The following is a 27,747-nucleotide window of genomic DNA, read 5'->3' on the forward strand; positions in this document are numbered from 1 at the left end:
AGGAGACCACAAATGTGGGAGAGGCAAGTCAAAACACAGATGATTATTACAACAAAAGTTTAAAGCCAGAGATAGGAATGGAATTTGAGAATGAGGATATAGCATATGAGTTTTATAATGCATATGCAGGACATGCAGGTTTCAGTGTCAGGAAGTTTTGGCATGATAAATCCTCAACGAATGTTATTCGAACAAAGAAATTTGTATGCTCAAAGGCAGGTTTCAAGGACAAGAGCAAGGAACAATGCCAGCGGAAACGAGCAGATACAAGAGTTGGGTGTCTGGCAGAGATGACCATTAAAATAAGTGCTAACGGAAAATATGTTGTAAGCAGCTTTGAGGATACCCATAATCATGAACTGGTAACTCCAAGCAAAGCCCATCTACTGCGATCCCAAAGAAGAATTACAGAAGCTCAGAAGGCCCAGATTGACATTTTGAATGATTCAGGTATTAGACCAAAATCTGGTCATGAAGTGATGAGTAGGCAAGCAGGAGGGCGACAAAGTCTTTGCTTCGGTCACAAAGATTATAAAAATTATCTCCGATGGAAGCGTATGCAATCAATCCAAGAAGGAGATACAGGTGCCATTCTTCAATATCTACAGGAGAAGCAAATGGAAAATCCTTCCTTTTTTTATGCAATACAAGTAGATGAAGAGGATATGATGACTAACATATTCTGGGCAGATGCAAGATCAATATTAGATTATCACTACTTTGGTGATGTGGTATGTTTTGACACAACCTTTAAGACAAATAGTTATGGCAGGCCATTTGCCCCTTTTGTTGGTGTCAACCATCATAAACAAACAGTGGTTTTTGGAGCTGCATTATTGTATGATGAAACAGCCGATACGTTTGAATGGTTATTTGAAACATTCAAAAGGGCCATGTCAGGAAAGGAACCAAAAACAATATTGACCGACCAATGTCCTGCCATTATTAGTGCCATTGACAAGGTTTTTACTAATTCAATACATCGTCTATGTGTGTGGCACATGTATCAGAATGCTGCAAAACATTTGAGTCATGTTTTCCAAGGTTCAAAGACATTTAAGAAAGATTTTGCCAAGTGTGTTTATGATTTTGAGGAAGTTGATGAATTCTTAGCAGGTTGGAATGATATGCTAGTTAAATATAATTTGGAAGACAATGACTGGCTACATAGATTATTCCAGAACAAGGAGAAGTGGGCTTTGGTTTACGGTCGACAGACCTTTTGTGCGGATATGAAATCTACACAAAGAAGTGAGAGTATGAATGCATTATTGAAGCGGTACTTGCATGTTCGTCTTGATTTATTAGATTTCTTCAAGCACTATGAGAGGGCCGTGGATGATAGAAGGTATGCTGAAGTGGAAAGTGATTTCTATGCGAGTCAAACATCACCAAAAGTGCCACATGTGCAGATGCTGATTCAAACTTCCAAAGTATATACACCTGCTATGTTTGAGATATTTAAAGGAGAATTTGACATGGTAATGGGATATTGTGTGTATGAAAGTGGTCAAATTTCATGCGCACTATGACCACTTTCATAGCAGGTGTACATGTGGCACCTTTGGTGATGTTTGACTCGCATAGAAATCACTTTCCACTTCAGCATACCTTCTATCATCCACGGCCCTCTCATAGTGCTTGAAGAAATCTAATAAATCAAGACGAACATGCAAGTACCGCTTCAATAATGCATTCATACTCTCACTTCTTTGTGTAGATTTCATATCCGCACAAAAGGTCTGTCGACCGTAAACCAAAGCCCACTTCTCCTTGTTCTGGAATAATCTATGTAGCCAGTCATTGTCTTCCAAATTATATTTAACTAGCATATCATTCCAACCTGCTAAGAATTCATCAACTTCCTCAAAATCATAAACACACTTGGCAAAATCTTTCTTAAATGTCTTTGAACCTTGGAAAACATGACTCAAATGTTTTGCAGCATTCTGATACATGTGCCACACACATAGACGATGTATTGAATTAGTAAAAACCTTGTCAATGGCACTAATAATGGCAGGACATTGGTCGGTCAATATTGTTTTTGGTTCCTTTCCTGACATGGCCCTTTTGAATGTTTCAAATAACCATTCAAACGTATCGGCTGTTTCATCATACAATAATGCAGCTCCAAAAACCACTGTTTGTTTATGATGGTTGACACCAACAAAAGGGGCAAATGGCCTGCCATAACTATTTGTCTTAAAGGTTGTGTCAAAACATACCACATCACCAAAGTAGTGATAATCTAATATTGATCTTGCATCTGCCCAGAATATGTTAGTCATCATATCCTCTTCATCTACTTGTATTGCATAAAAAAAGGAAGGATTTTCCATTTGCTTCTCCTGTAGATATTGAAGAATGGCACCTGTATCTCCTTCTTGGATTGATTGCATACGCTTCGATCGGAGATAATTTTTATAATCTTTGTGACCGAAGCAAAGACTTTGTCGCCCTCCTGCTTGCCTACTCATCACTTCATGACCAGATTTTGGTGTAATACCTGAATCATTCAAAATGTCAATCTGGGCCTTCTGAGCTTCTGTAATTCTTCTTTGGGATCGCAGTAGATGGGCTTTGCTTGGAGTTACCAGTTCATGATTATGGGTATCCTCAAAGCTGCTTACAACATATTTTCCGTTAGCACTTATTTTAATGGTCATCTCTGCCAGACACCCAACTCTTGTATCTGCTCGTTTCCGCTGGCATTGTTCCTTGCTCTTGTCCTTGAAACCTGCCTTTGAGCATACAAATTTCTTTGTTCGAATAACATTCGTTGAGGATTTATCATGCCAAAACTTCCTGACACTGAAACCTGCATGTCCTGCATATGCATTATAAAACTCATATGCTATATCCTCATTCTCAAATTCCATTCCTATCTCTGGCTTTAACCTTTTGCTGTAATAATCATCTGTGTTTTGACTTGCCTCTCCCACATTTGTGGTCTCCTGATCTACACAACATAAAAAGAATATCATATACTAATTAGTTCATGGGCGAACCATTTTTGTAAAAAAAACCACACGATGTTCAGTCCTCTTGTAGTGAAACCTGAACAACACTTGAAGATTCAACAACATATTTTGCCAAATATCGCACTGTATTCATAGGAGCATTACCAAAAAATTGACTTTTTTCTTAGATACAATATTCTCTATCATTACAATTGGCAAAAAGACACAAACAGACCAATGGAAGATGAAGTACGAGGAGCTAAGTCTAAAAGATTAATCTGCATGTCATAGATTAAGCTCTTAGTTTGTTTCTGTTTAATCTTGTCTCCTCCATATGACGAGAGTGTTGATAATTTGCAGATTCAAGGCACAACAACAAACCTATGGATGAAGAAGTCGCGGGAGCTCCTTCCATGCCGAAGAACACCGTAGATGCTCGTCCACGTGAGAGGGCAATTCTCTATCGATCCTGATCTATTCTCGTCTCATCCACAATGGAGTAGATAGATAGAAGAAAGGGTGTTGGAGATTTTGGCGGCAGGCTGTTGATACGCGGAAGAAAGAAAGGCAGTTTTGCTGATTTTCTGTAATTAGAGATATACGATCTGGTGGGTTGTTTGAGTGATGGGTCCACCAAGCCACGTGTTGGCCGCTGGTTGACCCTGCACGATAGTGCGTGCAGGGATCCCAGCAGGAGAGCCCGACCCCATGCATTCATGTGACCCGATCTCCACCTCACTCCACCACCAGTCCACAGCCCCAACCGCTTCGCTATAATTGCCTGCCGCGGCCGACCCTGCTCGCAGCACAGCACACAGCTGAAAGCCGCCCACACCTCATCTCCATGGCCGGCATGCTCTGCGTCGCCCTCGTCCTCACGTCCCTGATCTGGTCAGCCGCGCCCACGGCTGGCTCAGCCCGAGATGGCCGCCGGCAGCAGCTCACCGTGCTGCCGCCGAGGGGCTGGAACTCGTACGACTCCTTCTCGTGGATCATTGACGAGGCTGCGTTCCTCGACAACGCGCGGATCATGGCCAACAGGCTGCTCCCGCATGGATACCAGGTAGGTGACAATCCGGTCCATAGTTTCATAGATCATAAGACTTTTTTTTTCTCTGTTGCGGCGTGACATGACATGGGATGATGCACCGTGCACACAGTACGCGGTGATAGACTTCCTGTGGTACCGGAGGATTGCCGCCGGTTCGGGGGTGGGCGCATACGGCTTCGACAGCATGGACCAGTGGGGGCGCCCGTACCCTGACCCCCGGAGGTTCCCGTCGGGCCGAGGCGGCGGAGGGTTCAGGCCGATCGCTGATAAGGTCCATGCCATGGGCTTGAAGTTTGGCATCCACCTCATGAATGGGATCAGCACCCAGGCCGTCAACGCCAACACGCCCATCCTCGACGCCCGCACGGTACTCCTCTCCATCTTGATTCCTTTTTTCTTTTCTTTTATTGTTACTTCTGGAGTAGTAGCTGTTTTTATCTTTAGGTTTGAATTGCTTACCACATGTTTCACGTGGTCTTCTGGAATAGCTGAACTTTGCTTCGTCTTGAAGTTTTTTGTAGTTATCATTTTGCAGTATCTTGATACAATCTTTAACGCCCAAAAATATATGAATATTTTCGTATGTTGCTATCTATCTATTCTCTAATTCTATAGATCACCATTCTTTCTAATTCTAGTATAAAAGAGCGAATTTTGGAGATCCAACGGATCTCACCCGCTCATCCATGTCCATCTAACAACCTATGTTGATTTGATGTTTAGTGCTAAACATGCTTAGCATGCTCAATATTACATTTACTTCCCCCCAAAAATATTATAATTACTTAGTATTATTACTATCCAATTATTATTGTTCGGTAATTATTACTATCCATCTCCTTACGTCTTAGAAAGTAAGATCGAGCATCGTCTTGAAATTTCTCATCATGACAGTAGTAGTTGCTTAAGCGGAGTAAGTTACCTTGTTAGAACCATAAAAGAAAGAGATCTTAGTGGGTTTTTTGCAATTTTTATTTAGGGAAAAGCCTATGTAGAGAATGGCCGACAATGGAGGACACGTGACATAGGCCTCACCCACAGGACATGTGCGTGGATGCCGAAAGGATTTATGAGTGTAAATACGTACCTTGGAGCTGGACGAGCATTCCTAAGGTCTCTCTACCGACAGTATGCCGACTGGGGCGTCGATTTCGGTAAACAAAACATCATACTAAATTTCAGCTATTATTCTGAATTTCAGAAGCGAATTGTAGTATAGAACTGAAAATCTCAGCAAATGGTAACATAATTCACAAAACTGTTCTGCTTGCAGTGAAGCTAGATTGCATCTTTGGCACGGATTATAGCCCGAAAGAGATTGTGACCCTCCATTCTAGAATTAGCTACATCAGAATTGGCGATCTATTGAGATCAATTAATGGGAAATACTACACATTGCGTTTTGCAGATCCTGAAAGAGCTTGAGAGACCAGTCGTCCTATCCATCTCCCCCGGAACCGCTGTCACTCCAGCATTAGCTGAGAATATCACACAACATGTTGACATGTACAGGGTAACAGGAGATGACTGGGACAGCTGGAAAGATGTTCGCCCACATTTCGATGTCGCCAGGTAGATTCCATTTAAACAGATTGTATCGATGGTGAAACTCCATTGCGTGTCAAATTTCCTGAGCTTTACAACATCTGTAACGATCAAGGGATTACGGTCGCTAAGTTTAAGATGATAACTTTTTTCGAAGGCGCCTCCATCCTCCTTTGCTGGAGCAGTGGAGGAATATGAGTAATGTGGTATCCCTATGGCCGATCTCTGACGAACCTGACCAAATTGTGTGGTCCTTGGGGAGAAAGAACAAATTCTCTACCAAATCCATATATGAATACCTGGAACGAAACTTGGCTGGGTGTAACTGCAAATGAATTTGGCAAGCCAAAATCCCGCTTAAGATTCAAATTTTCTTGTGGCAACTTTTTCAAGATTCTATTCTGACCAGGGATGTGATGAGGAGGCGAAATTGGCTGGGGAATCCCTCCTGTTCCTTTTGTGATAACAGAGAGACATCCCGACATCTCTTCTTCACATGCCCGGTTGCTAGGGTCATGTGGAGGACTGTGGGATGCGTGTTGGGCACAGACTGCTGTCCGAATAACATTTGGCAATATTTTTCCTGGTGCTATAGCTTCCTTCCAGAGGGAGAGAAGTTCTATACTTTTGGCTTAGCTGCACTTTGCTGGGCTATGTGGAATTGCCGAAACAGAACCACGTTTGAATTCAAGAAGTTGGGATCCCCTTTTAACGTGATTTATGTTGCTTGTGGTTATATCACATATTGGGCAGGTCTGATGAGGGGCGAAGATCGTGAAGCAATGGAGTGTGGAGCTAAGATGCTGAGGATCAACGCCTCGAACATGATGCGTATCTGCGCGGCTCCAGGGGGAGGATGCAACTGAAAGATGCGGATGGCAGAAGAGAAGCTCCGCTACATCCCGTTTCCTCCTGATCGCGGTTCATCTGTCTCGGATTTACCTTTTGGGGTCCTGGTGTCTGGTGGTGTGTGTGGTATTCAGCTCTTGCGTGATCATAAAACTTTGATCAGCTTGTTGCTTTTATGTGCGTGTAGTGGTTATGTTGGTGTCACTGGGTTTTCCCCCGCGGTGAACTGCCCGATGACGGGTGTTCATCGTGGGTTTCCCAGGGATGCTTGAACTCGCGTTCCCCTTTCTTTGGTCTCCTGGGTAGTTGTTGAACTGTTGTATTTGCGTTATGAAAGTAATGGAAAGGGGTTACGCCCGGTTAAAAAAAACAATTCTAGATATATTATAATTGTAATTTCTAGTAAAATTTGGTTTATTTTATCTTCTTTTTAACCCCGGATCATATAATACATAGATCATTTGCTGCTGCGAATAAGATTGGAGCCCCCGGATTGCGAGGGAGGTCTTGGCCAGACTTAGACATGCTTCCATTTGGCTGGCTTACTGATGCAGGTGAACATCCATATCATAACTTCGTGGCACTTTCCTTTTGTAATGCACGACTCGGTTCTACTTTTCATGTGCATCGGTGTGACTAATTGCTCGAAAATGTTTGATCTTTCTCTCATACAGGTGCTAATCAGGGCCCTCACAGAACCACTAGCCTTACATTTGACGAACAAACAACACAGGTTTGCAGTTGAAGCAACTTCTTTGTTTCCAAGTTGGAACCCAAAGGCTGAAACCTTTGGACACATTTTTGCAGATGGTACTTTGGTCAATGGCTAAATCACCACTCATGTATGAAGGCAGAGGCGGAGCCAAAATTTCTCGAAGCCTAGGGCTAAAGCTAAACCACTATAAATAATGCCAAATATCACAACCTAAAGAAAATAAAAGCCAAATACTCTACGTACCAATGCATGTTAGAAGTACTCCACCACACATTCAGATTAAGAATAGAATATGAATTTCTTATTACCATAAGAGCAAATTTAATAAATATCTCATCAATATAACAAAGTGCATCATTACAAACAGTCGTACCAAATTAATGAAGGCTTGTCTCATTTGAGGCCATCGTTTCTTCACAAGCAATAATAGGACCCGAAGCTGTAACATAAAGTTGAGTATTTAAAATCAAGAACTAGACATAGGCAAGTCATTGCTCATATGAAATTTTGGGAAGCAAGAAAATAATATACCATGATCATAAAAAACTGTCCGGGTCCTCTCCATCTTGGATTTCTATTTTCCCCCTGTTAACAAAGAACGACGGAATAAAATTGAGTAAGCAATACAATTTAACATCACCAATTCATTGATTTCAGCTGATAAAAAGGAACTAGGGGGAAATATTAGATGATACGACAAACCTAGGTATTTAGCATTATCTTTTCAATCGGGTGTGGATCACAGGTGATGAGGCATGGAGAGTGCTTTATTCAAACGACGCGATAGATCCGCGGTTCCGAGCGCCGGCCGCCTGGGCGAGCGTCTGCTGGACTCAAACAGTCGAGAGAGTTGGCGGCGCATCGTGAGACTTTTCAGTCGATCTACCCAGACGAAGCGTGAGGATCGGAGCGATCTTGCGTCGTGGCTGCTGGCGATTTTTGGAGCGACCTGGGTAAGGCGCTAGCAATTTTTGGAGCGATCGTCCAAACTGGAGAGCTCGGTGGGCTGAGGCCTGGGGCTGGGCCTCTACAAGTGTACTAATATATGGGAAAATTCCTGCTGGGTAGCCTACTACATGGGCCACGCCTGGGGCTATAGCCCCATTTGCCCCAGGCCCAGTTCCGCCCCTGTATGAAGGGGACTTGAGGCATCTTGATGATCGCACATTCAATCTAATTACCCACCCTACTCTACTGAAGATAAATCACCACACTAGAAACAACATGGAGGTGAACTAAATATTAGTTGGAGTCCTGAGATTCCTGCTGCAACAGATACTGAACAACGAGCTAACCTGTGGGTATTTTTTTTCAGTTTGGTTATATTCATAGTGAGAGGGCTTCAAAGCCAGATGAACAATCCGGTCGCTCAAAGTCCGGCTATCCGATGGACGTGACAAACAATGGTGGAACTGTTCTTGGTCTCGGTACATGCAGTGATAGGAGCGCCAGTGGATGGTACAGTATCTCAAAAGATCACATTTGCAGAAGCTATGGAATCCAGAACGGCAATGCATCATTCTGCATATCCAAAGCGAAACTTCTGCCAACATCGTAAGTGCCCAGCGACAAAGTAATTCATGAAAGTAAGCAGTACTAATGTTTTGACTTGTATGTATGACCCACACATATTATGTTATACAGAGATGGAGTTACCATGAGCAATGGGGAAGACCTAGCAAAGTTTCATTTGGCAGGTATTGACAATGAGGATAATTGCTTGGATGCATCTGTCAGTCCATGGCGAACAAGCTCAGGGAGCCAAACTCCCATGTTCTCGGCCTGCGAACGGCATACAAAGCAGGTAAGTTCAGCCCACACATTGATATCCTGGTAAGAGAAACGGGATCCATGTAGAGTGAGGCTGAAATGCAGAAATTTGTGGAGCATTTTGTGTCATGAAATTGCTATTTAGCTGCCATAATAACCAAAAAATGGACATTTGATCATTTAACTTTGGAAATGAACTTAAGTCATGGTTGATCATTTTTTGCCGATAACAATGGCAGGCCTGGGAGCTAACAGAGAATGGACAGCTTGTAAGCAGTTACTCAGGATTGTGTGCTACAATGCGGTCCAGCAAGGAAGGAGGTACAAGTTACTCTACACCGATTCACCATAAATTAATCGCTATTTTTACCTAAGTAACACTTTTGTTTGATGCAACAGAGAATGAAACTACCGGAGCACGAGCATGGACAGCAATTGGAGACAAAGGTACATTTATCTGAGCAGCATGCTTCTTTGCCAATGTTAACACGTTGTATACCTGTGTATGTACATGTATTTGTATTCCTAAAGAATAGGATCATGGATCACGCCCGGGCCTGCGTGCCACTTCCATCAGGCTGTTTGTTGTAACTTCCCGTGTATATCTTATGACCGTGTGGGTGAATGAAACTCATACAGTGCAGTTCTATCGTCCAGCTTGGTATCAGCGACCAGGTCCCTTCCATGGCTCCGGACTCCACCTCCTCCGCCACTTCTCCGGCCACCTCGCCGGGCTCCCTTTCCTCGACCACCAGCCTGGCCGTCGATGGCGGCTCCACGTCCGCCGCCACCTCCCCTGCCCCTTTCGTCTTCGGGACCTCTCCGGCTCCCAACAGCAGCTCTCCGGCTCCCCCTCCCACCACCCAATTCGCCCCTATCTTCTCCTCTTCGGCGCCGACCCCTCCCCCTGCCCGCAACCCCATCTTCAACGACAGTATCCACAACCACATCAAGTTCCTTCTTAACCCCGACGAGCACAACTACCATAAGTGGAAGTCGTTCTTCCTGCTGGTTCTGCTCCGCTACGGCTTCACCCAATTCATTGAGCACCCCCTTCCGGCCACCGCCACCCCCCAACAGCGTGAGCTCGATGCCCATCTCGTGCTCTGGATCTATGCCACTCTCGCCGACAACCTCGTCGATCATGTCGTCGGCGCCACCACCACCTATGATCTCTGGCATCGCATCCGGGATTATTTCCTCGCGAACAGGGCTGCTCGGTACATGATACTCAACACGCAGTACCGCAACCTCAAGCAGGGGGACCTTTCTGTTGCCGAGTACGCCCGCCGCATGAAGCTGCTCACCGCCGGCCTCGCCGACATCGACCACGCCGTCACCGAGGTGGACCTCACCACCCAGTTTCTCCACGGCATCGACAAACGCCTCGACACCATCCGCGTCGTCCTCGGGGACACCGTTCCTCTGCCACCGTTTGAAACGGTGTTCTCTCGTCTGAAGCTTGCCGAGGAGAACCTCGCCCAGCGCGAGGCCGCTGAGCCGGTCACCATCCTCGCCGTCACCGGGAACGGCGGCCCTGCTGGCCACCCTTCTGGCCCTGGCGGCTCCTCCAGCACTCGCGCCGGTGACCGGGGCCCTGATCGCGGCAACGGCTCCCAGGCTCACGGATCTGGCAACCGCACCGAGGGCGGTGACCGCGGCGACCGCGGCGGTCGCGGTCGTGGGCGCGGGCGCGGCCGCGGGCGTGGTGATCAAGGCGGTCGCGGCCATCCGCCGCCCATGTCCTCCAACCCATACATGGGCTTCTTCGCACCCTACGGCATGGCGCTGCCGAACCCGCGCCCCGGCTGGGTGCCTCCCAACAGCGCCGGCGTGCTCGGCCCGCGCCCCGGGTCGCATGCCCAGGCGTACCAGATGCAACTCTCGGGCTACCCCACGCCGTCGCCGCCCCAGCCTCCTTCCTGGGATCACCTCGCCATGCTCTAGGCTGCCTACAGCGCCCAAGGCTACCCCAACAGCAGCTCCGCACCTCATGAGTGGTACCTCGACAGCGGCGCCTCCTCCCACGTCACCGGCAACTCTGGTAATCTTGACCTCTCGAATTCTTCTTTAAAGCCTCGTTTCTCTAGCATTGTAGTTGGCAACGGCACTCACCTCCCCATCCATGCCTCTGGCTCCGTCACCCTCCCCCCTCACAATTTTCAGCTTAGGGACGTTTTATTCTCCCCTCATGTAGTCACCAGCCTTATCTCCGTACGCCAATTCACCAAAGATAATTTATGCTCCATTGAATTTTACCCATATGGCTTTGTTGTGAAGGATCTTCGCACCAGGAGGGTCATCATGATCTCCGCTAGCTCCGGCGACCTCTATCCGTTTTTCGGCAATAACAAGACTTGGCGCTCCGCATTCTCCACCACCACCTCCGACGGCGACGTGTGGCACCGCCGGCTAGGTCACCCGAGTCCTCAAATAACATCTTCACTAGCTGCCCAAGATTTTCTTCCCTCATGTAATAAACCGCCACACACCCCATGTAATGCTTGCCAATTAGGCCGGCAGCCGCGTCTCCCCTTCCCTTCTTCTTCTAGTCGCACGTTTGCTCCTTTTGAGTTGATCCATTGTGATCTCTGGACTAGCCCCATTGTAAGCTTCTCTGGTTTCAAATATTATTTGATTGTGCTTGATGATTACACACACTTCTCCTGGTCCTTTCCTCTTCGCACTAAATCGGACACATCCATCACTCTCCAACGCTTTTTCTCGTTTGTTTGCACTCAATACAATGTAATCATCAAAGCCCTTCAATGTGACAACGGCGGCGAGTTCATCAACTCCTCCCTACGTGCTTTCTTCTCCACGAATGGCATTGTTTACCGTTTTTTGTGCCCCCACACATCCCCTCAAAATGGCAAAGCCGAGCGTCTCATTCGCACCACCAATGACACTGTACGCACTCTACTCCTACAAGCCACTCTTCCCCCACCCTTTTGGGTCGAAGCCTTGCACACAGCCACGTATCTCCTCAACAGACGCCCTTCCCGTGCCATCCACAGTCACACCCCTTACTACATGCTCCACGGCATTCATCCCACCTACGACCATTTACGCGTTTTCGGGTGTCTTTGTTACCCCAACCTATATGCCACCTCTCCCCACAAGCTCTCCCCACGCTCTACCCGCTGCATATTTCTTGGTTATCCACTCGAGCATAAGGGCTACCGGTGCTACGATCTTACCCAGCATCGCGTTATTGTTTCTCGTCACGTCACCTTCAATGAGACGATTTTTCCCTATGTGCTACCTTCTCCATCGCCTTCCCCACCGCCAGCCACAGCGAATCCCACCAGCCCGGTACAGCAAGCCGCAGAAAATCCCCCCTCCACCTCATACCAGGCCCCACCAGATCCTCCCGATGGGACGCCCCCATGCACACCCAATCAGGATCGCCAACCCACCCAGACCGCGTTGCACTCCTCCACGTGCCACCCGTCCGTTGGCTCGCCTCGGTCCACCAACCCCACCTCCCCACTACCGACAACCCCACGCGCTTCCTCGGGCTCATCGCCCCCCCGCACCCACCGCGTCTGTTTCCTCGGATCGCGCCACAGATTCGCCTGCCACCCAATCGTCCTCGGATCCAGCGCCATCAGCTCCTGTACCCGACCCCACGCTATCTTCCTCTCATTCCGCGCCCTCCACTCCTATCCAGCCACGTCTCCCAGCACGTGCACAGCCAATCAACCCCCCCATAACTCCCATAAAATGCAAACTCGCGCCAAGTCCGGCTTCTGCCAACCGAAACGCCTCTTCCTCGCCAACACCACTACCTCTCCTATCTCACCCATACCCCCAACATACCGTTCCGCACTTAAAGATCCCAATTGGAGTCGTGCAATGCTTGATGAATATGATGCTTTAATTAAGAATTCCACTTGGTCTTTGGTTCCAAAGCCTGCAGGTGTCAACGTGGTGACCGGCAAGTGGATCTTTCGCCACAAGTTCAACACTGATGGCACATTGGCGCGGTACAAGGCACGTTGGGTGGTCCGTGGATTCACTCAAAAGGAGGGTGTTGATTATGACGAGACGTTCAGTCCGGTGGTCAAGCCAGCAACTATTCGAGTTGTACTCAGCATTGCCACATCCAGCTCGTGGCCCATCCATCAACTCGACGTCAAGAATGCCTTTCTTCACGGCGACCTCAAGGAAACAGTGTATTGTGCTCAACCGGCCGGGTTCGTGGACTCCTCACGGCCGGACCACGCGTGTCTTCTTCATAAGTCTCTCTATGGCTTGAAGCAAGCCCCTCGTACGTGGTTCAACCGTTTTCGGTCCTTCCTTTTGTCACTTGGTTTCTTGGCCTCCAAAAGTGACTCCTCACTATTCATTCTCCACCCGGGCAATTCTATTGCCTATCTTCTAGTGTATGTTGATGATATCATCCTCACCGCTAGCACACCCCACACCCTACACCATATCATCTCCTCTCTCAAGCACGAATTCTCCATGACTGATCTCGGTGAGCTTCATCACTTTCTAGGCATTAACGTGACACCCACCACCACCAGCTTGTTCTTGTGTCAACAACAATATGCCCTAGAAATTCTTGATCGTGCCAAGATGCTCAATTGCAAACCCGTCTCTACCCCAGTTGACACACAATCCAAAATGTCCGCCCATGCTGGTCACCTTCTTGACAATCCCACCCTCTATCGCAGCCTTGCCGGCGCTCTACAATACCTCACTCTCACTCGGCCTGACCTTGCATATGCGGTTCAACAAGTTTGTCTCTTCATGCATGCGCCCCATGACACTCACATGCAACTCATCAAACGGATCCTTCGGTATCTTCGTGGCACCACCCACTACGGTTTGTAGCTCTACAAGTCCTCCTCACATGACCTTGTTGCTTACACCGATGCCGATTGGGCAGGCTGCCCGGACACCCGCAAGTCCACCTCCGGGTTTTGCGTTTTCCTCGGCCACAACTTGCTGTCATGGTCCTCTAAACGGCAAGCCACAGTGTCCCGATCCAGCGCTGAGGCCGAATATCGTGGTGTTGCGAATTGTGTCGCCGAGTCTTGTTGGTTGCGCCAACTTTTGCATGAACTTCGCCATCCACCCACTCAGGCCACTATAGTATATTGTGACAACATCTCTGCCTCATATATTGCTTCTAATCCCGTCCAACACCAAAGGACCAAGCATATTGAGATCGATCTTCATTTTGTCCGCGACCGGGTGGCTCTCGCTGAAGTTCGAGTCTTGCATGTTCCATCTAGTTTGCAATTCGCAGATTTGTTCACAAAGGGCTTGCCATCACAGGTTTTTCACGAGTTCCGCAGCAGCCTCAACATCCATCCCCATGGAGTTCCGGCTGAGGGGGGGTGTTAACACGTTGTATACCTGTGTATGTACATGTATTTGTATTCCTAGAGAATAGGATCATGGATCACGCCCGGGCCTGCGTGCCACTTCCATCAGGCTGTTTGTTGTAACTTCCCGTGTATATCTTGTGACCATGTGGGTGAATGAAACTCATACAGTGCAGTTCTATCGTCCAGCTGCCAATGCACACTTGGCGAATAAGCGTCCCTTTTCTTTGGCTGATTCTTCTTCTTGCATGGAAGCAGGAGAGATCTACATGGCCATCTTCAACCTCGACAGTGCGAGGAGGAAGATCACTGTAAGCGTGCCAGATCTAGAAAAGGTTGTCGGGAGAAAGTTGGCAAGGTGCACCTGCACTGACGTCTGGAGTAGAAAGAGATGGAGTGTGATGAAGGGGGGCATCTCAACGGTGGTGGCCTCACATGGCTCCATGTTGTTTGAAATCCAGTGTTGAGGTCTCTCTAATAATGTTCACCAGTTCAACTTGGAAGCATAGAATGATTGGGGTGTAAATTCTCTAGTTGTTTGTAGATCCTTTGAAGAACATACTTCTAATAAGGTAAGCATTTTAATTGATATTAGCAATGTGTTTGTGTAGTGCCTGTATTGACAAAGTAGACAAATGAAAGTATTCTAGACGTATAATTTCCGTAAACACCTTTTCAAAAAATATTTTCCGTAAACTGGGCATGCATAGTTGAAAATTTTATCCATTGAACCCACTAATAAACAAAACAAATTGTCATATGAACCTTGAAAGCAAGCCCATCAAATATCCATCTTCCAATTTCAGTTCAAAGCAATATAGAGATATTGGTAAAAATTGTGACTATAGTATCCAAGAAAGCACAAAAGCAAATCTAAAAATCACAACAAAAATGTATCACATGCGGCGCTAAATTTTAGACCATTACGACCAATCAAGCTGGACACAACCCAGATCACATCTATTCAAGGTATTACCTGCAGCATAACAAGCTCAGAGTTCTAAAAACACTACCAAACTGATGTAACTTCACAAACCAGCATAACAAGCTCACAGCCAATGTTCTAGAAACACTACCAAAGTGATGTAACTTTACAAGTCAGCATAACAGTGTCACAGCCTATGATCTAAAAACACTACCAAAGTGATGTCACTTCACAAGTCCGCATAACAAGCTCCCAGCCTATGTTCTAAGAGCATCTCCAGCCGTTGGCCCACCAGGGGGCGCCTAAAATCATCGCCTGGGGGCTAGCCGGCGCAAAAAAAGGGCCTGGGGCGAGTTGGTCCCCAGTCGTCGGCCTCAGGGCCGTCCCCAGAGGCGTCTAATTTTTTCAAAAAAAAACGTTCGCGAAGTTCGGTTAAACACGACTAAATTTTGGCAAACTTTGGCATATATTAGACATGTTTGCGACACGCTACATAGCAAATATAACTAAAAAAAGAAATCGCTGAACGCCGAGTAGTCACCGTCGTTGCCGCCATCCTCGCCGCCGCCGCCGTCGGCCTTCTCCTCCTTGACGCAGTCGTCCCTGCTGGACCCCTGCCCGGCGTCACCATGGCGGACTGGTGGCGATAGCGGTGGCGCGTCGTCATCGCCGCTGTCGTCGAGGACGACGACTCCTCCTTTGTCGCGGCCCCAGCGGCGCTGCTCGAAGCGCCACAGGGCGGCGCACTGGCGTTCCCTCTCCATCTTCAGGAAGTCCTCGCGCGCCCATTTCAGGGCCGCCTCGTCATCGAGCTCCACGTCGCCGTGCTCCGTCTTCACGGCGGGGAGCCCCGGCTCCGTTTTCACCGGCGTGAGCCCCGGCTCCGTCTTTGGCTTGACGAAGCACGGAGGAGCCGACGAGGAGGTGCGCCGGCCGCCCTCGTTGATGACGATGCCGGCGCTGTGAGTGCGCCGGCCGAGCGGCGTCTCCGCCGGGGGCTCGGCCTTGACGCCGAGAAGCGCCGGAGAGCCGGAGGAGTGGGAAGAAGACCGTGAGGAGGAGTGCGAGGAGGAGCCGAACCTCCTGGACATCCATTGCCCGATGCGTCGGCGGTGGGCGGGGGCGACCGCCGGGGGAGGGTATGCAAGCGGCGGGTTGTTGCCGCCCTCAAGGTGCGTCAGCACGCCCTCGAGCGTGCGGCCGGGGACGCCCCACCACACGTGGCGCCCCTCGCTGTTCTTTGTGCCGTCCATCACCCGCGCCCTGTTGGTGGACGCCAGCCTTTGCTCCTGACGGCGCTCGAAGTACGCCGCCCACGCCGCGTGGTTGTCGACGGCGTACTGGGGGAGGGCGAGCTGCTTGTCGGTGAGGGAGGCACGCACGAGCTCTACCTCGGCGGCGAAGTAGGGGGTGCGCGCCACGGCGTCGGGCAGGGGGGGATGGGCACTCCCCCGTTGCTGAGCCTCCACCCCGTCGGCCTGGCGCGCATGTCCGGCGGCGTCAGGATGGTGGCCTCGAACAGCAGCCACGACTCCTGTTCGCGGAGCGAGCGGCGGCCGAAGCCGTTGGTCGCCGCCTCGTCGCCGGGGAAATGCTCGGCCATCGCCGGGGCTGTCGGAGTGCTCGGAGGCGGCGCACGAGAGAGGGAGAGCTCGGCGGGCTAGGGCTGGTGTGGCCAGAGGCGAGGGAGCCAACCAGCTTATATAGCCGCGCCCGTGTGTACGCGTGCGCGGGAGGGGAGGCGTCGCCGCGCCGCCCCTTGACACGCCGCCCGTGAGGAATCAATGGCAAGGCTGACCGGCGGCGGCAGCGCGGCAGCCTTGGCATTGATTCCCGCGAGAACCGAGGCGATGAGGACGACGAAGTGCCGGTCTTGCTGACTCGGCGGGCCCGTAGCTGCTTCGCGCCAAAGCAACTCGCCCCGGCGCCCCCCAGCGCGCCGGGTTCGGTCTGGATCCGTCGGCGCTGATTTCGGCCTAGGTCTGTGAAAATCGGGCACCTGGGACCGCGACTGGGCCGTTTTTTCGACGCCGGCGCGAAAAAATCGCCTGAGGAGGTCTTTCTGAGAACGCGGCTGGAGATGCTCTAAAACGCTTACCAAAGTGATGTAACTTCACAAGTAAATCGAACGGGCCTAAAAGGAAAATGTAACTTAGTGCCTAAGCAGGCTCCTTCACGGATGGCGAACCAGGTGAATACTACAGCCAATCTTTCGTATAAAAAATGCCTCCATGATTTCAGATTGCAGTGAGCTATGGTAGCCGTCAAACTTCCTGGTGCGTGTTTCAGCAGAGAATATAGAGCTGTTGCTGTCACTGTTGCTACTGACAACGACAAAACATTGGGATAGCCAAGACACATCCTGGGGCATCATTGAGAGCATTGGGTACTCGACAAATTTTGATGTGCATGGGATTATGGTTTATTCCAAATGTTGATCTAGCCCATAACAAACTGTTAAACATGTGACACCGTTTCTCTGAAGACAGCCAAGATTGTCACATGTTACAACAGTTATAGCAAGACCACTGATGAAGCAAAACTGATAATGTGATTTTATAACACAACTATGAAATTTAGAAGCCACCCTTGCCAAAGTACAGACAAAAGAAGGGTATCTTGGAAGTTGAATGGGGTGAGATGACTCCAGTACCATATGGTTCAATGGTTTTTGGTGAATTTACATGAGAAATATTCCTAAAATTTCAACCCCAACATCTAGGATGGTTCGAATTCAAGCAACCAATTACATGGATGGCCTTTTCCTAGGATATCACATGGTACAAGCAACTGAAACACATTCTACTATGAAGCAGTTCAGAACGGAGTACCCTACCAAGAATCTACCTATCAGAAGCTTAACTCTGGCTTACTTGACGTAGCTGTTTCTGAATTGCTTTGTGTGTTTGGCTTGCTTGCGAAGTTTGAATTGGGTAATATCCTTTGTCCTCAGAAGTGCCAACTTCTTCCAAAGCTCGTAACGTCGGCTTGCTTGAACAAGCCATTTCTGAAATGCTTGCAGAATTTCTACTTGACTCTCTTGCAGAGTTTGAGGTTTGGCGGAGGATACAAATACTTCCAGAGCATCAAGGAAAAATCTTTTTATTCAGAATAATACCTTGCATATTCATTCGCTGGAACAACTTCAGGACAAACATCTTATCATTCGCCCTGGTGTATGCCTTGTAATGCAACCTATGTGGAAGCATTGGGCACTACACCAGCCGATCTGCTTCCAGAGGCAAGCGGTTCATGCACTAGGCATCAAGCATTATTAGCAATCACAATACCGTACATATTGATGAGACACTCTTTGGCACGTAATTTGGTTTGAATCCTGATTCGTCCAGCTTCTCAAGTACAGACTCAACTTTATCTCTAAGACTTGCTTTCCCATAGTTTGTTATCATGGAATTAAACGTCAAGTGGGTAGGCCTCTCCTTGGATCGCAATAAACTCTTGGACACACTACTTGCTTCCATACACACCAATACGGGTTGTACGTCACAATATTCAGCTGGCATATCTCCATTCCCTCAAGAGGATGTTGTACGTCACAATATTCGGCAAGTATCTCTCCAAGTCTCCATGCCCTTCATCTTGTCAAAATAGCTGAGAGCTTTCATGAAAGCATTACTCTTGTCTAGTGAATGCATATGAGCAGTTGAGCACCGACTAGGGAATTGTATACCAAAGTGTCCGGCTTGCACCCGCTGTTGCACATCTCAAAGAAGAGCCACATGACCATCCGTATCTGCCCCTCTTTTTCCATCACATATATCTGCTTAGAATAGATGTTGTTATCCGCAACTTACGACCGCTGCTTCTGCATCCACCTGAAAATCTAGCTGAGCACAAAGCATCAGAGAAATGAGCAGAAATATGTGACCAACAGCAACTCCACAAATCATCAATTGCACACGGGGACATCTGAAAATGATAGGTGGTTCAGAAATTAGCTATGTCCCCATGTACAACATAAGGCCCGGCCCCACCTCCTTAAAATTAGGGGAGAGATGATTAGGTTAGAAAGAAAAAAGAGAAAAAGACAGCCGTATGATGGAGTGGGAGCATGGATGGAAGAATGGGGAGGGAGCAGGCAAGCCGGATCCGCTGAGAAGCGGCCGAGTCCATTTGGAATCCATATGGCCGCTGACGCATTGTCCAACGTGGATACGGCCGGTGGTCCTTGCCATGGGCCATGGCCATTGATCTCGCGATGGTATCATCATCATCGCCAATTTTTTATTCGGCGCAATCTTTTGTACTTAGTAATAATGAAATTATTACAAAATCGTCTTCAAAAGATAATGAAAATTATTAGCATGGTTTAATTGCGTTTTAAGGTACGAACTATTTTTATTCGTGTCAATCTTTTGGATTACAAAAAGAATGCGGAATTTAATAGCAATTCATCTGGATGAGGCTCACGCCCAACATGGATACCAACGGCCGTCCTGACCACGCGAGGGTACTGCAGCATACCACATCCCCCCCCCCCCCCCCCCCCCCCCCCCCCCCAACACACACAATCTATTTTTATTCGTCTCAATTGTTTGTATTACAAAAAGATTGCGAAATTTAATAGCAATCCATCTGGATGAGGCTCACGCCCAACATGAATACCGCCGGCCGTGCTAACCACGCGAGGGTACTGCAGCATACCCCCCCCCCCCCCCCCCCCCCAAAAAAAAGAAGGTACTATAGCACTTTTTTTAGAAAAGCATAGGCATTCACATACCGGTAGAATAAAAATCTGACAAAAAATATCAGCTTTTTTTATTCTATCTTCATTTACCTCAAGTTTAGTTTGTTACCGTTGAGTTCCTTTTTTGAGAGAGAGAGAGAGAGAGTCATTATGTCTGAACCTTGTTACACAAATCACCATCACTCAAGGTGTTCTAACACAAGACATGTGTTTTCCCAAAAAAAAACACAGGATAGGTAATTATGCCCTTGCAATCTTTAGAGAAAAGATATTAGAGGGAGGTGAGTGTCTTCAGTTTTTTCGTCCATTATCAAAATAACCCTCGAAGTTAATATTATTTACCCCTGTTGCCACCGATAATAAAAAATGGTTCGTCTTCGTTGTCGGGCTCATTGCTCCTTAATTTCAGCCTCGGGCCGCGGCCCCCTCGCGTTGTTGACCGATTTCAATACTAATACAACTCGGAGCAGAGCAAAGGGAGATTGAATTGAATTAATGGAACTATGTGCGATAATGAGAACCATCGCTCACAATTTTAGCATATGGATTGTGTGAGATCTAGAGCTACCTGAAGATATAAGATCGACGAAACCTAGAGCCAGAAGAGTAAACCTGCCATATGCACATACCAAGAAGGTAAAAAAAAATATAAACGACTCTGGATAACCATTAATAAGACTCCATTAATTACGTCAACTAATAGCTAGGGAGGAAAGTATCAACATATATGGAGTATATATATAAGCAAACTCAACAACAAAGATATACTAGTCTACTCCTTCTTCTTGGATGCCACTTTTGCGCCATTGTATTGGCGAGGATACTTCTTGCCGCTTACTGTCGGCTTCTTGGGGCCGCCGTCGTCATTATCACTGTCATCAAAGTCGTCATCGTCGCCATCACTGTCATCGACATCCTCGTCGTCCTCCTCATCATCATCATCTTCTTCATGGTTCTCCGAGTGCTCCTCCTCCGAGTCGGTCTCTGATGGCTCCTTTGGCCCTTCCATGAACTCAATATATTCGAGGTCATCAGAGCTGTAGAGGCTAGAGGGTGGTGTGGATTGCGGTCCCCATGAATTGTCACTTACATCAGGACTGCAGATGTCGTCGTCACTCGAGGAGTACTGGTTCCATGGCCCTTTCCAAGAGGCCATGGCTGCGATGGGAGAGATTGCAAGAGAGAGTGTGTGAGAGCACGGGGATGAAGAAGGAATGCCAATTGAATCGATGATTAGCATATTATATAGGCGCATTAGAGGGTGGTCAGAATTTGGATATAATTAACTACATTTAGTACCACCGACTACGCACACGGTTTTGCATATTCACACGTGTGTTAATCTAGGAATGGGGCGGTTTTAATTGGGAATTTTAGTGTTGGTTGTTGATTGGTTTCCTTTGGTTGGGCTATAATGGGCAGAAAAGGCTAACTGGGCTGGGGCGGTGTGGGTGTAGCTGAGAACGAGTTGGATTGAGTTGGTGCGGGTTGAGGATGAATGAGAAAATTGGGTTAGATGACACCATGGGTCAACCCGTGAGTGCACCCGCTCAACCTAGCCACACACTCCTCTTCCCGTTCCCCAGCGCTCTCTAGTGTTCCATGGCCACAACCCTGATACGTCCATTTTGCATCATGCTTTTATATCGATATTTATTGCATTATGGGCTGTTATTACAGATTATGTCACAATATTTATGCCTATTCTCTCTTATTTTACAAGATTTATATGAAGAGGGGGAATGCCGGCAGCTGAAATTCTGGGCTGGAAAAGGAGCAAATATTATAGACCTATTCTGCACATCTCCAAAAGTCCTGAAACTCTACAGGAATTATTTTCAGAATATATAAAAAATATTGGGCCAAAGAAGTACCTGAGGGGGGCCACCCACCGTCCACGAGGGTGGGGGGCACACCTACCCCCTGGGCGCGCCCCCTGCCTCGTGGCCCCCCTGGTGGCCCTCTGATGCCCATCTTTGACTATATGGAGTCTTTCATCGAGAAAAAAAATCATAAGCAAGCTTACGGGACGAAACTCCGCCGCCACGAGGCGGAACCAATCTAGGGCTCCGGCGGAGCTGTTCTGCCGGGGAAACTTCCCTCCGGGAGGGGGAAATCATCACCAACGATCCTCTCATCAGGAGGGGGTCAATCTCCATCAACATGTTCACCAGCACCATCTCATCTCAAACCCTAGTTCATCTCTTGTATCCAAACCTCAGATTGGTACCCGTGGGTTGCTAGTAGTGTTGATTACTCCTTGTAGTTGATGCTAGTTGGTTTACTTGGTGGAAGATCATATGTTCAAATCCATTATGCATATTAATACCCCTCTGATTATGAACATGAATATGCTTTGTGAGTAGTTACGTTTGTTCCTGAGGACATGGGAGAAGTCTTGCTATAAGTAGTCATGTGAATTTGGTATTCGTTCGATATTTTGTTGAGATGTATGTTGTCATCCCTCTAGTGGTGTTATGTGAATGTAGAGTACATGACACTTCACCATTATTTGGGCATAGAGAGAGGCATTGGGAAGTAATAAGTAGATGATGGGTTGCTAGAGTGACAGAAGTTTAAACCCTGGTTTATGTGTTGTTTCATAAGGGGCTGATTTGGATCCATATGTTTCATGCTATGGTTAGGTTTACCTTAATACTTCTGTTGTAGTTGCGGATGCTTGCAATAGGGGTTAATCATAAGTGGGATGCTTGTCCAAGTAAGGGCAGTACCCAAGCACCGGTCCACCCACATATCGAATTATCAAAGTACCGAACACGAATCATATGAACGTGATGAAAACTAGCTTAACGATAATTTCCATGTGTCCTCGGGAGCGCTTAATTTTATATAAGAGTTTGTCCAGGCTTGTCTTTGCTACAAAAGGATTGGGCCATCTTGCTGCACCTTATTTACTTTTACTATTTATCACCCGTTACCAATTACCTTATTACAAAACTATCTTTTACCGATAATTTCAGTGCTTGCAGAAAATACCTTGCTGAAAACCATTTATCATTTCCTTCTGCTCCTCACTGGGTTCGAGACTCTTACTTATCGAAAAGGCTACGATAATCCCCTACATGTGTGGGTCATCAGGACTCTTTTCTGGCGCCGTTGCCGGGGAGTAAAGCACCTTTGGTAGGTGGAATTTGGTAAGGAAAAATTTATATAGTGTGCTGAAATTTACTATCACTTGTTACTATGGAACATAATCCTTTGAGGGGCTTGTTCGGGGTATGTTCACCCCGACCAGTAGAGCAAAGAGTTGCTCCTCAACCTACTGAACCTACTGAAAATGTTTACTTTGAAATTTCTTCGGGTATGATAGAGAAACTGCTAGCTAATCCTTTCACAGGTGATGGAACATTACATCCCAACTTGCACCTAATCTATGTGGATGAAGTTTGTGGATTATTTAAGCTTGCAGGTATGCCCGAGGATGTTATCAAGAAGAAGGTATTCCCTTTATCTTTAAGGGAGATGCATTGACATGGTTGAGGCTATGTGATGATATTGGATCATGGAACTACCAATGATTGAAATTGTAATTTCATCAGAAGTTTTATCCTATGCATCTTGTTCATCGTGATTGTAATTATATATATAATTTTTGGCCTCGCGAAGGAGAAAGCATCGCTCAAGCTTGGGGGAGGCTTAAGTCAATGTTATATTCATGCCCCAATCATGAGCTCTAAAAATGATTATTCAAAAATTTTATGCTCGGCTTTCTCTCAGTAATCGCTCCATGCTTGATACTTCTTGTACTGGATCTTTTATGATGAAGACTATTGAATTCAAATGGGATTTATTGGAAAGAATTAAATGCAACTCTTAAGATTGGGACCTTGACGAAGATAAGGAGTCAGGTATAACACCTAAGTTTGATTGTGTTAAATCTTTTATGGATACCGATGCTTTTTGTGAATTTAGCACTAAATATGGACTTGACTCTGAGATAGTAGCTTCTTTCTGTGAATCCTTTGCGACTCATGTTGAGCTCCCTAAGGAGAAGTGGTTTAAATATAATCCTCCCATTCACTAGTAGAAAATAGGGCTTTCGTTCGGCCAGAAAATAGCATTAATCCCAGTTGCGTTACGAACCGGGACTAATGTGAGCATTAGTCCCGGTTCGAGCGGCGAGGGCACCGTACAGGCATTACTCCCGGTTCAAATGGGATGTTTAGTCCCGGTTGGTGCCATGAACCAGTACTAAAGGGTGCGATGCCCATTACTACCGGTTCGTGGCACGAACCGGTACTAAAGGTCTAACCTTTAGTACCGGTTCGTGCCACGAACCGGTACTAATGGGGTTGAGACCTTTATTACCGGTTCATGCCACGAACCGGTACTAATGGTGCAATTTTCAAATCCTACCACCCCCCCCCCCCGTGTATCGCCTTTTTAGTTTTGTAAAAAGCAAAAGAAAATGATAAAGACTTCAAAAGTTAAAATCCTTTGAGATGTTGTTATGTTACCACATCTACTAGTTAGGAAAATTTAAAAACATAAATTTGGACATGTTTTGCAAAAAATGTAGGGAAAATGTAAAACGGCTATAACTTTTGCATACGATGTCAGGAAAAACGTATAATATATCAAAATGTTCAGAACAAAAATCCGCATCTGGTCTGTTTGCAAATTTTTAGAATCCTGAAATTCCAAAAGGAAAAAAAGATATGCTCAAATTTCAGTTTTTTTGAATTTTGGTTAAATCTGGTCAAACTATGGTCAAACTACTTATTCAAAAAGTATTAGTGTTATAATTATTCAAGAATATTAGTGTTACTAAATAATTATTTCAATTTTTTTGAATGTTGGTCAAATCTGGTCAAACTGTGGTCAAACAGCGGTCAAACTATGGTCAAACTACTTATTCAAGAAAGATTAGTGTTACTAAATAATTATTCAAGAATATTAGTGTTACTAAATAATTATTTCAATTTTTTTGAATTTTGGTCAAATCTGGTGAAACTATGGTCAAACAGGGGTCAAATTATGGTCAAACTACTTATTCAAGAAATATTAGTGTTACTTAATAATTATTCAAGAATATTAGTGTTACTAAATAATTATTTCAGTTTTTTTGAATTTTGGTCAAATCTGGTCAAACTATGGTCAAACAATGGCCAAACTACTTATTCAAGAAATATTAGTGTTACTAGATAATTATTTCAGTTTTTTTTGTATTTTGGTCAAATCTGGTGAAACATTGGTCAAACTGTGGTCAAACTATGGTCAAACTAATTATTCAAGAAATATTAGTGTTACTACATAATTATTGTTTTTTAGAACAATAGTTTCAAACTCAAACAGTGAAATGTGTGACTTCATGCTCAAGCTAAATTCCTGAGGGTTAATAGGATTGACATCTTACTAGTGTCAGGAAAACAACAAGTGGAGACTTGGAAACGAGGGAGAATAGAACCCGGAAGTTAAGCATGCTCAGGCTGGAGTAGTGAGAGGATGGGTGACCATCCGGGAAGTTAGATGATTTGGAATGATGAGAGGTGATTAGAGATTAGAGGTTAAAATAATTCAGAAATTTAAAAATAAAAAAATTCAAAAAAATAATTTTAAAAAAAAATCATAATATTTCCTTTAGTACCGGTTGGTGTTACCAACCGGGACTAAAGGTGGACCTCCAGGCAACGGCCACGTGGAGGGCCTTTAGTCCCGGGACTAAAGGCCTCTTTTCTACTAGTGATTGAAGTAAAAGTAGGTGCACCTATTAAAGTTGAAGAAAAGACTATCACTTATAATGATCATGTTGTTCCTACTGCTTATATTGAGAAACCACCTTTCCCTGTTAGAATAAAGGATCATGCTAAAGCTTCAACTGTGGTCAACAAAAGTAATATTAAGGCACCCAAACCCCCTGAGCAAATTAAGGTTGAACCTAGTGTTTCTATGGTTAAAGATCTCTTGGCCGATAATATTGATGGGCAGGTTAGTTACTTCTGCAATGAATCTGCTAGAATTGCTAGACCCGATACTAAAAATAAACATAGACCTGTTGTAGGCATGCCTGTTATTTCTGTTAAAATAGGAGATCATTGCTATCATGGCTTATGTGATATGCGTGCTAGTGCAAGTGCAATACCTCATTCCTTATACAAAGGAATTATGCATGATATTACACCTGCTGAGATAGAAGAGAATGATGTTACAATTAAGCTTGCAAATAGAGATACTATTTCACTAGTTGGGATTGTTAGATATGTTGAAGTCTTGTGTGGGGAAGTCAAATATCGTGCTGATTTTCTTGTTCTTGGTTCCCCAAAAGATGACTTTTGTCCCATTATATTTGGTAGACCCTTCTTGAATACTGTTAATGCTAAGATAGACTGCAATAAGGATATTGTTTCTGCTGGTTTAGGGGATATGTCTCATGAGTTTAATTTTGCTAAATTTCGTAGACAACCCCATGATAAAGAATTACCTAGTAAAGATGAAATTATTGGTCTTGCTTCTATTGTCGTGTCTCCTACTGATCCTTTAGAACAATATTTGCTAGACCATGAAAATGATATGTTTATGAATGAAAGAAGGGAAATAGATGAAGTATTCTTTAAACAGGGACCTATTTTGAAGCACAACTTGCCTGTTGAAACTCTAGGGGATTCTCCTCCACCCAAGGGTGATCCTGTGTTTGAGCTTAGACCTTTACCTGATACTCTCAAATATGCTTATCTTGATGAGAAAGAGATATATCCTGTTATTATTAGTGCTAACCTTTCAGAGCATGAAGAAAAGAAATTATTGAAAACTCTGAAGAAGCACCGTGCTGCTATTAGATTTACTCTTGATGATCTTAAGGACATTAGTCCCACTCTATGCCAGCACAAAATAAAATTGGAGAAGGATGCTAAACCGGTTGTTGATCACCAACGACGGTTAAATCCTAAGATGAAAGAAGTGGTAAGAAAAGAAATACTAAAGCTTCTAGAGGCAGGCATAATTTATCCCGTTGCTGATAGTCAGTGGGTAAGTCCTGTCCATTGTGTCCCTAAGAAGGGAAGTATTACTGTTGTTCCTCATGATAAAGATGAATTGATCCCACAAAGAATTGTTACAGGTTATGGAATGGTAATAGATTTCTGTAAATTAAATAAAGCTACTAAAAAGGATCATTACCCTTTATCTTTTATTGATCAAATGCTAGAAAGATTATCGAAGCATACACATGTTTGCTTTCTAGATGGTTATTCTGGTTTCTCTCAAATACCTGTGTCAAAAGAGGATCAAGAAAAGACAACTTTTACTTGCCCTTTCGGTACCTTTGCTTATAGACGTATGCCTTTTGGTTTATGTAATGCACCTGCTACCTTTCAAAGATGTATGACTGTTATATTCTCTGACTTTTGTGAAAAGATTGTTGAGGTATTCATGGATGATTTCTCCGTTTACGGAACTTCTTTTGATGATTTCTTAAGCAACCTTGATCGAGTTTTGCAGAGACGTGAAGAAACTAATCTTGTCTTGAATTAGAAGAAGTGCCACTTTATGGTTAATGAAGGTATTGTCTTGGGGCATAAAATTTCTGAAAGAGTTATTGAAGTTGATAAAGTCAAAGTTGATGCTATTGAAAAGATGCCGTGTCCCAAGGACATTAAAGGTATAAGAAGTTTCCTTGGTCATGCCGGTTTTTATAGGAGCTTCATTAAGGACTTTTCTAAAAATTTCTCAGCCTCTGACTAATCTCTTATAAAAAGATGTTCCTTTTGTCTTTGATGATGATTGTGTAGAAGCATTTGAAATACTTAAGAAAGCTTTGGTTTCTACACCTATTGTTCAACCTCCTGATTGGAATTTACCCTTTGAAATTATGTGTGATGCTACTGATTATGCTGTAGGGGTTGTTCTAGGACAAAGAGTTGAT

General features: G+C 45.7%; 1 protein-coding gene and 1 pseudogene across 1 annotated transcript; one reads left to right on the forward strand and one right to left on the reverse strand.

Moving 5' to 3' along the window:
* Positions 1-3,807: 3,807 nt before the first annotated feature.
* Positions 3,808-14,699, forward strand: LOC123130087 (uncharacterized). The gene is made up of 14 exons (XM_044550042.1): positions 3,808-4,026; positions 4,124-4,516; positions 4,994-5,168; positions 5,288-5,339; positions 5,413-5,586; positions 6,865-6,962; positions 7,083-7,141; positions 7,216-7,258; positions 8,262-8,353; positions 8,439-8,677; positions 8,768-8,927; positions 9,133-9,214; positions 9,293-9,340; positions 14,491-14,699. The coding sequence occupies exons 1-14, from the start codon at positions 3,808-3,810 to the stop codon at positions 14,697-14,699; spliced, it is 2,043 nt and encodes a 680-aa protein (XP_044405977.1).
* Positions 14,700-18,007: 3,308 nt separating this feature from the next.
* Positions 18,008-18,639, reverse strand: LOC123129347 (pentatricopeptide repeat-containing protein PPR5, chloroplastic-like; annotated as a pseudogene).
* Between the last annotated feature and the right edge of the window lie 9,108 nt (positions 18,640-27,747).

The sequence above is a fragment of the Triticum aestivum genome, chromosome 6A (genome assembly GCF_018294505.1).
Source record: "Triticum aestivum cultivar Chinese Spring chromosome 6A, IWGSC CS RefSeq v2.1, whole genome shotgun sequence".
Classification (NCBI taxonomy): Eukaryota; Viridiplantae; Streptophyta; class Magnoliopsida; order Poales; family Poaceae; genus Triticum; species Triticum aestivum.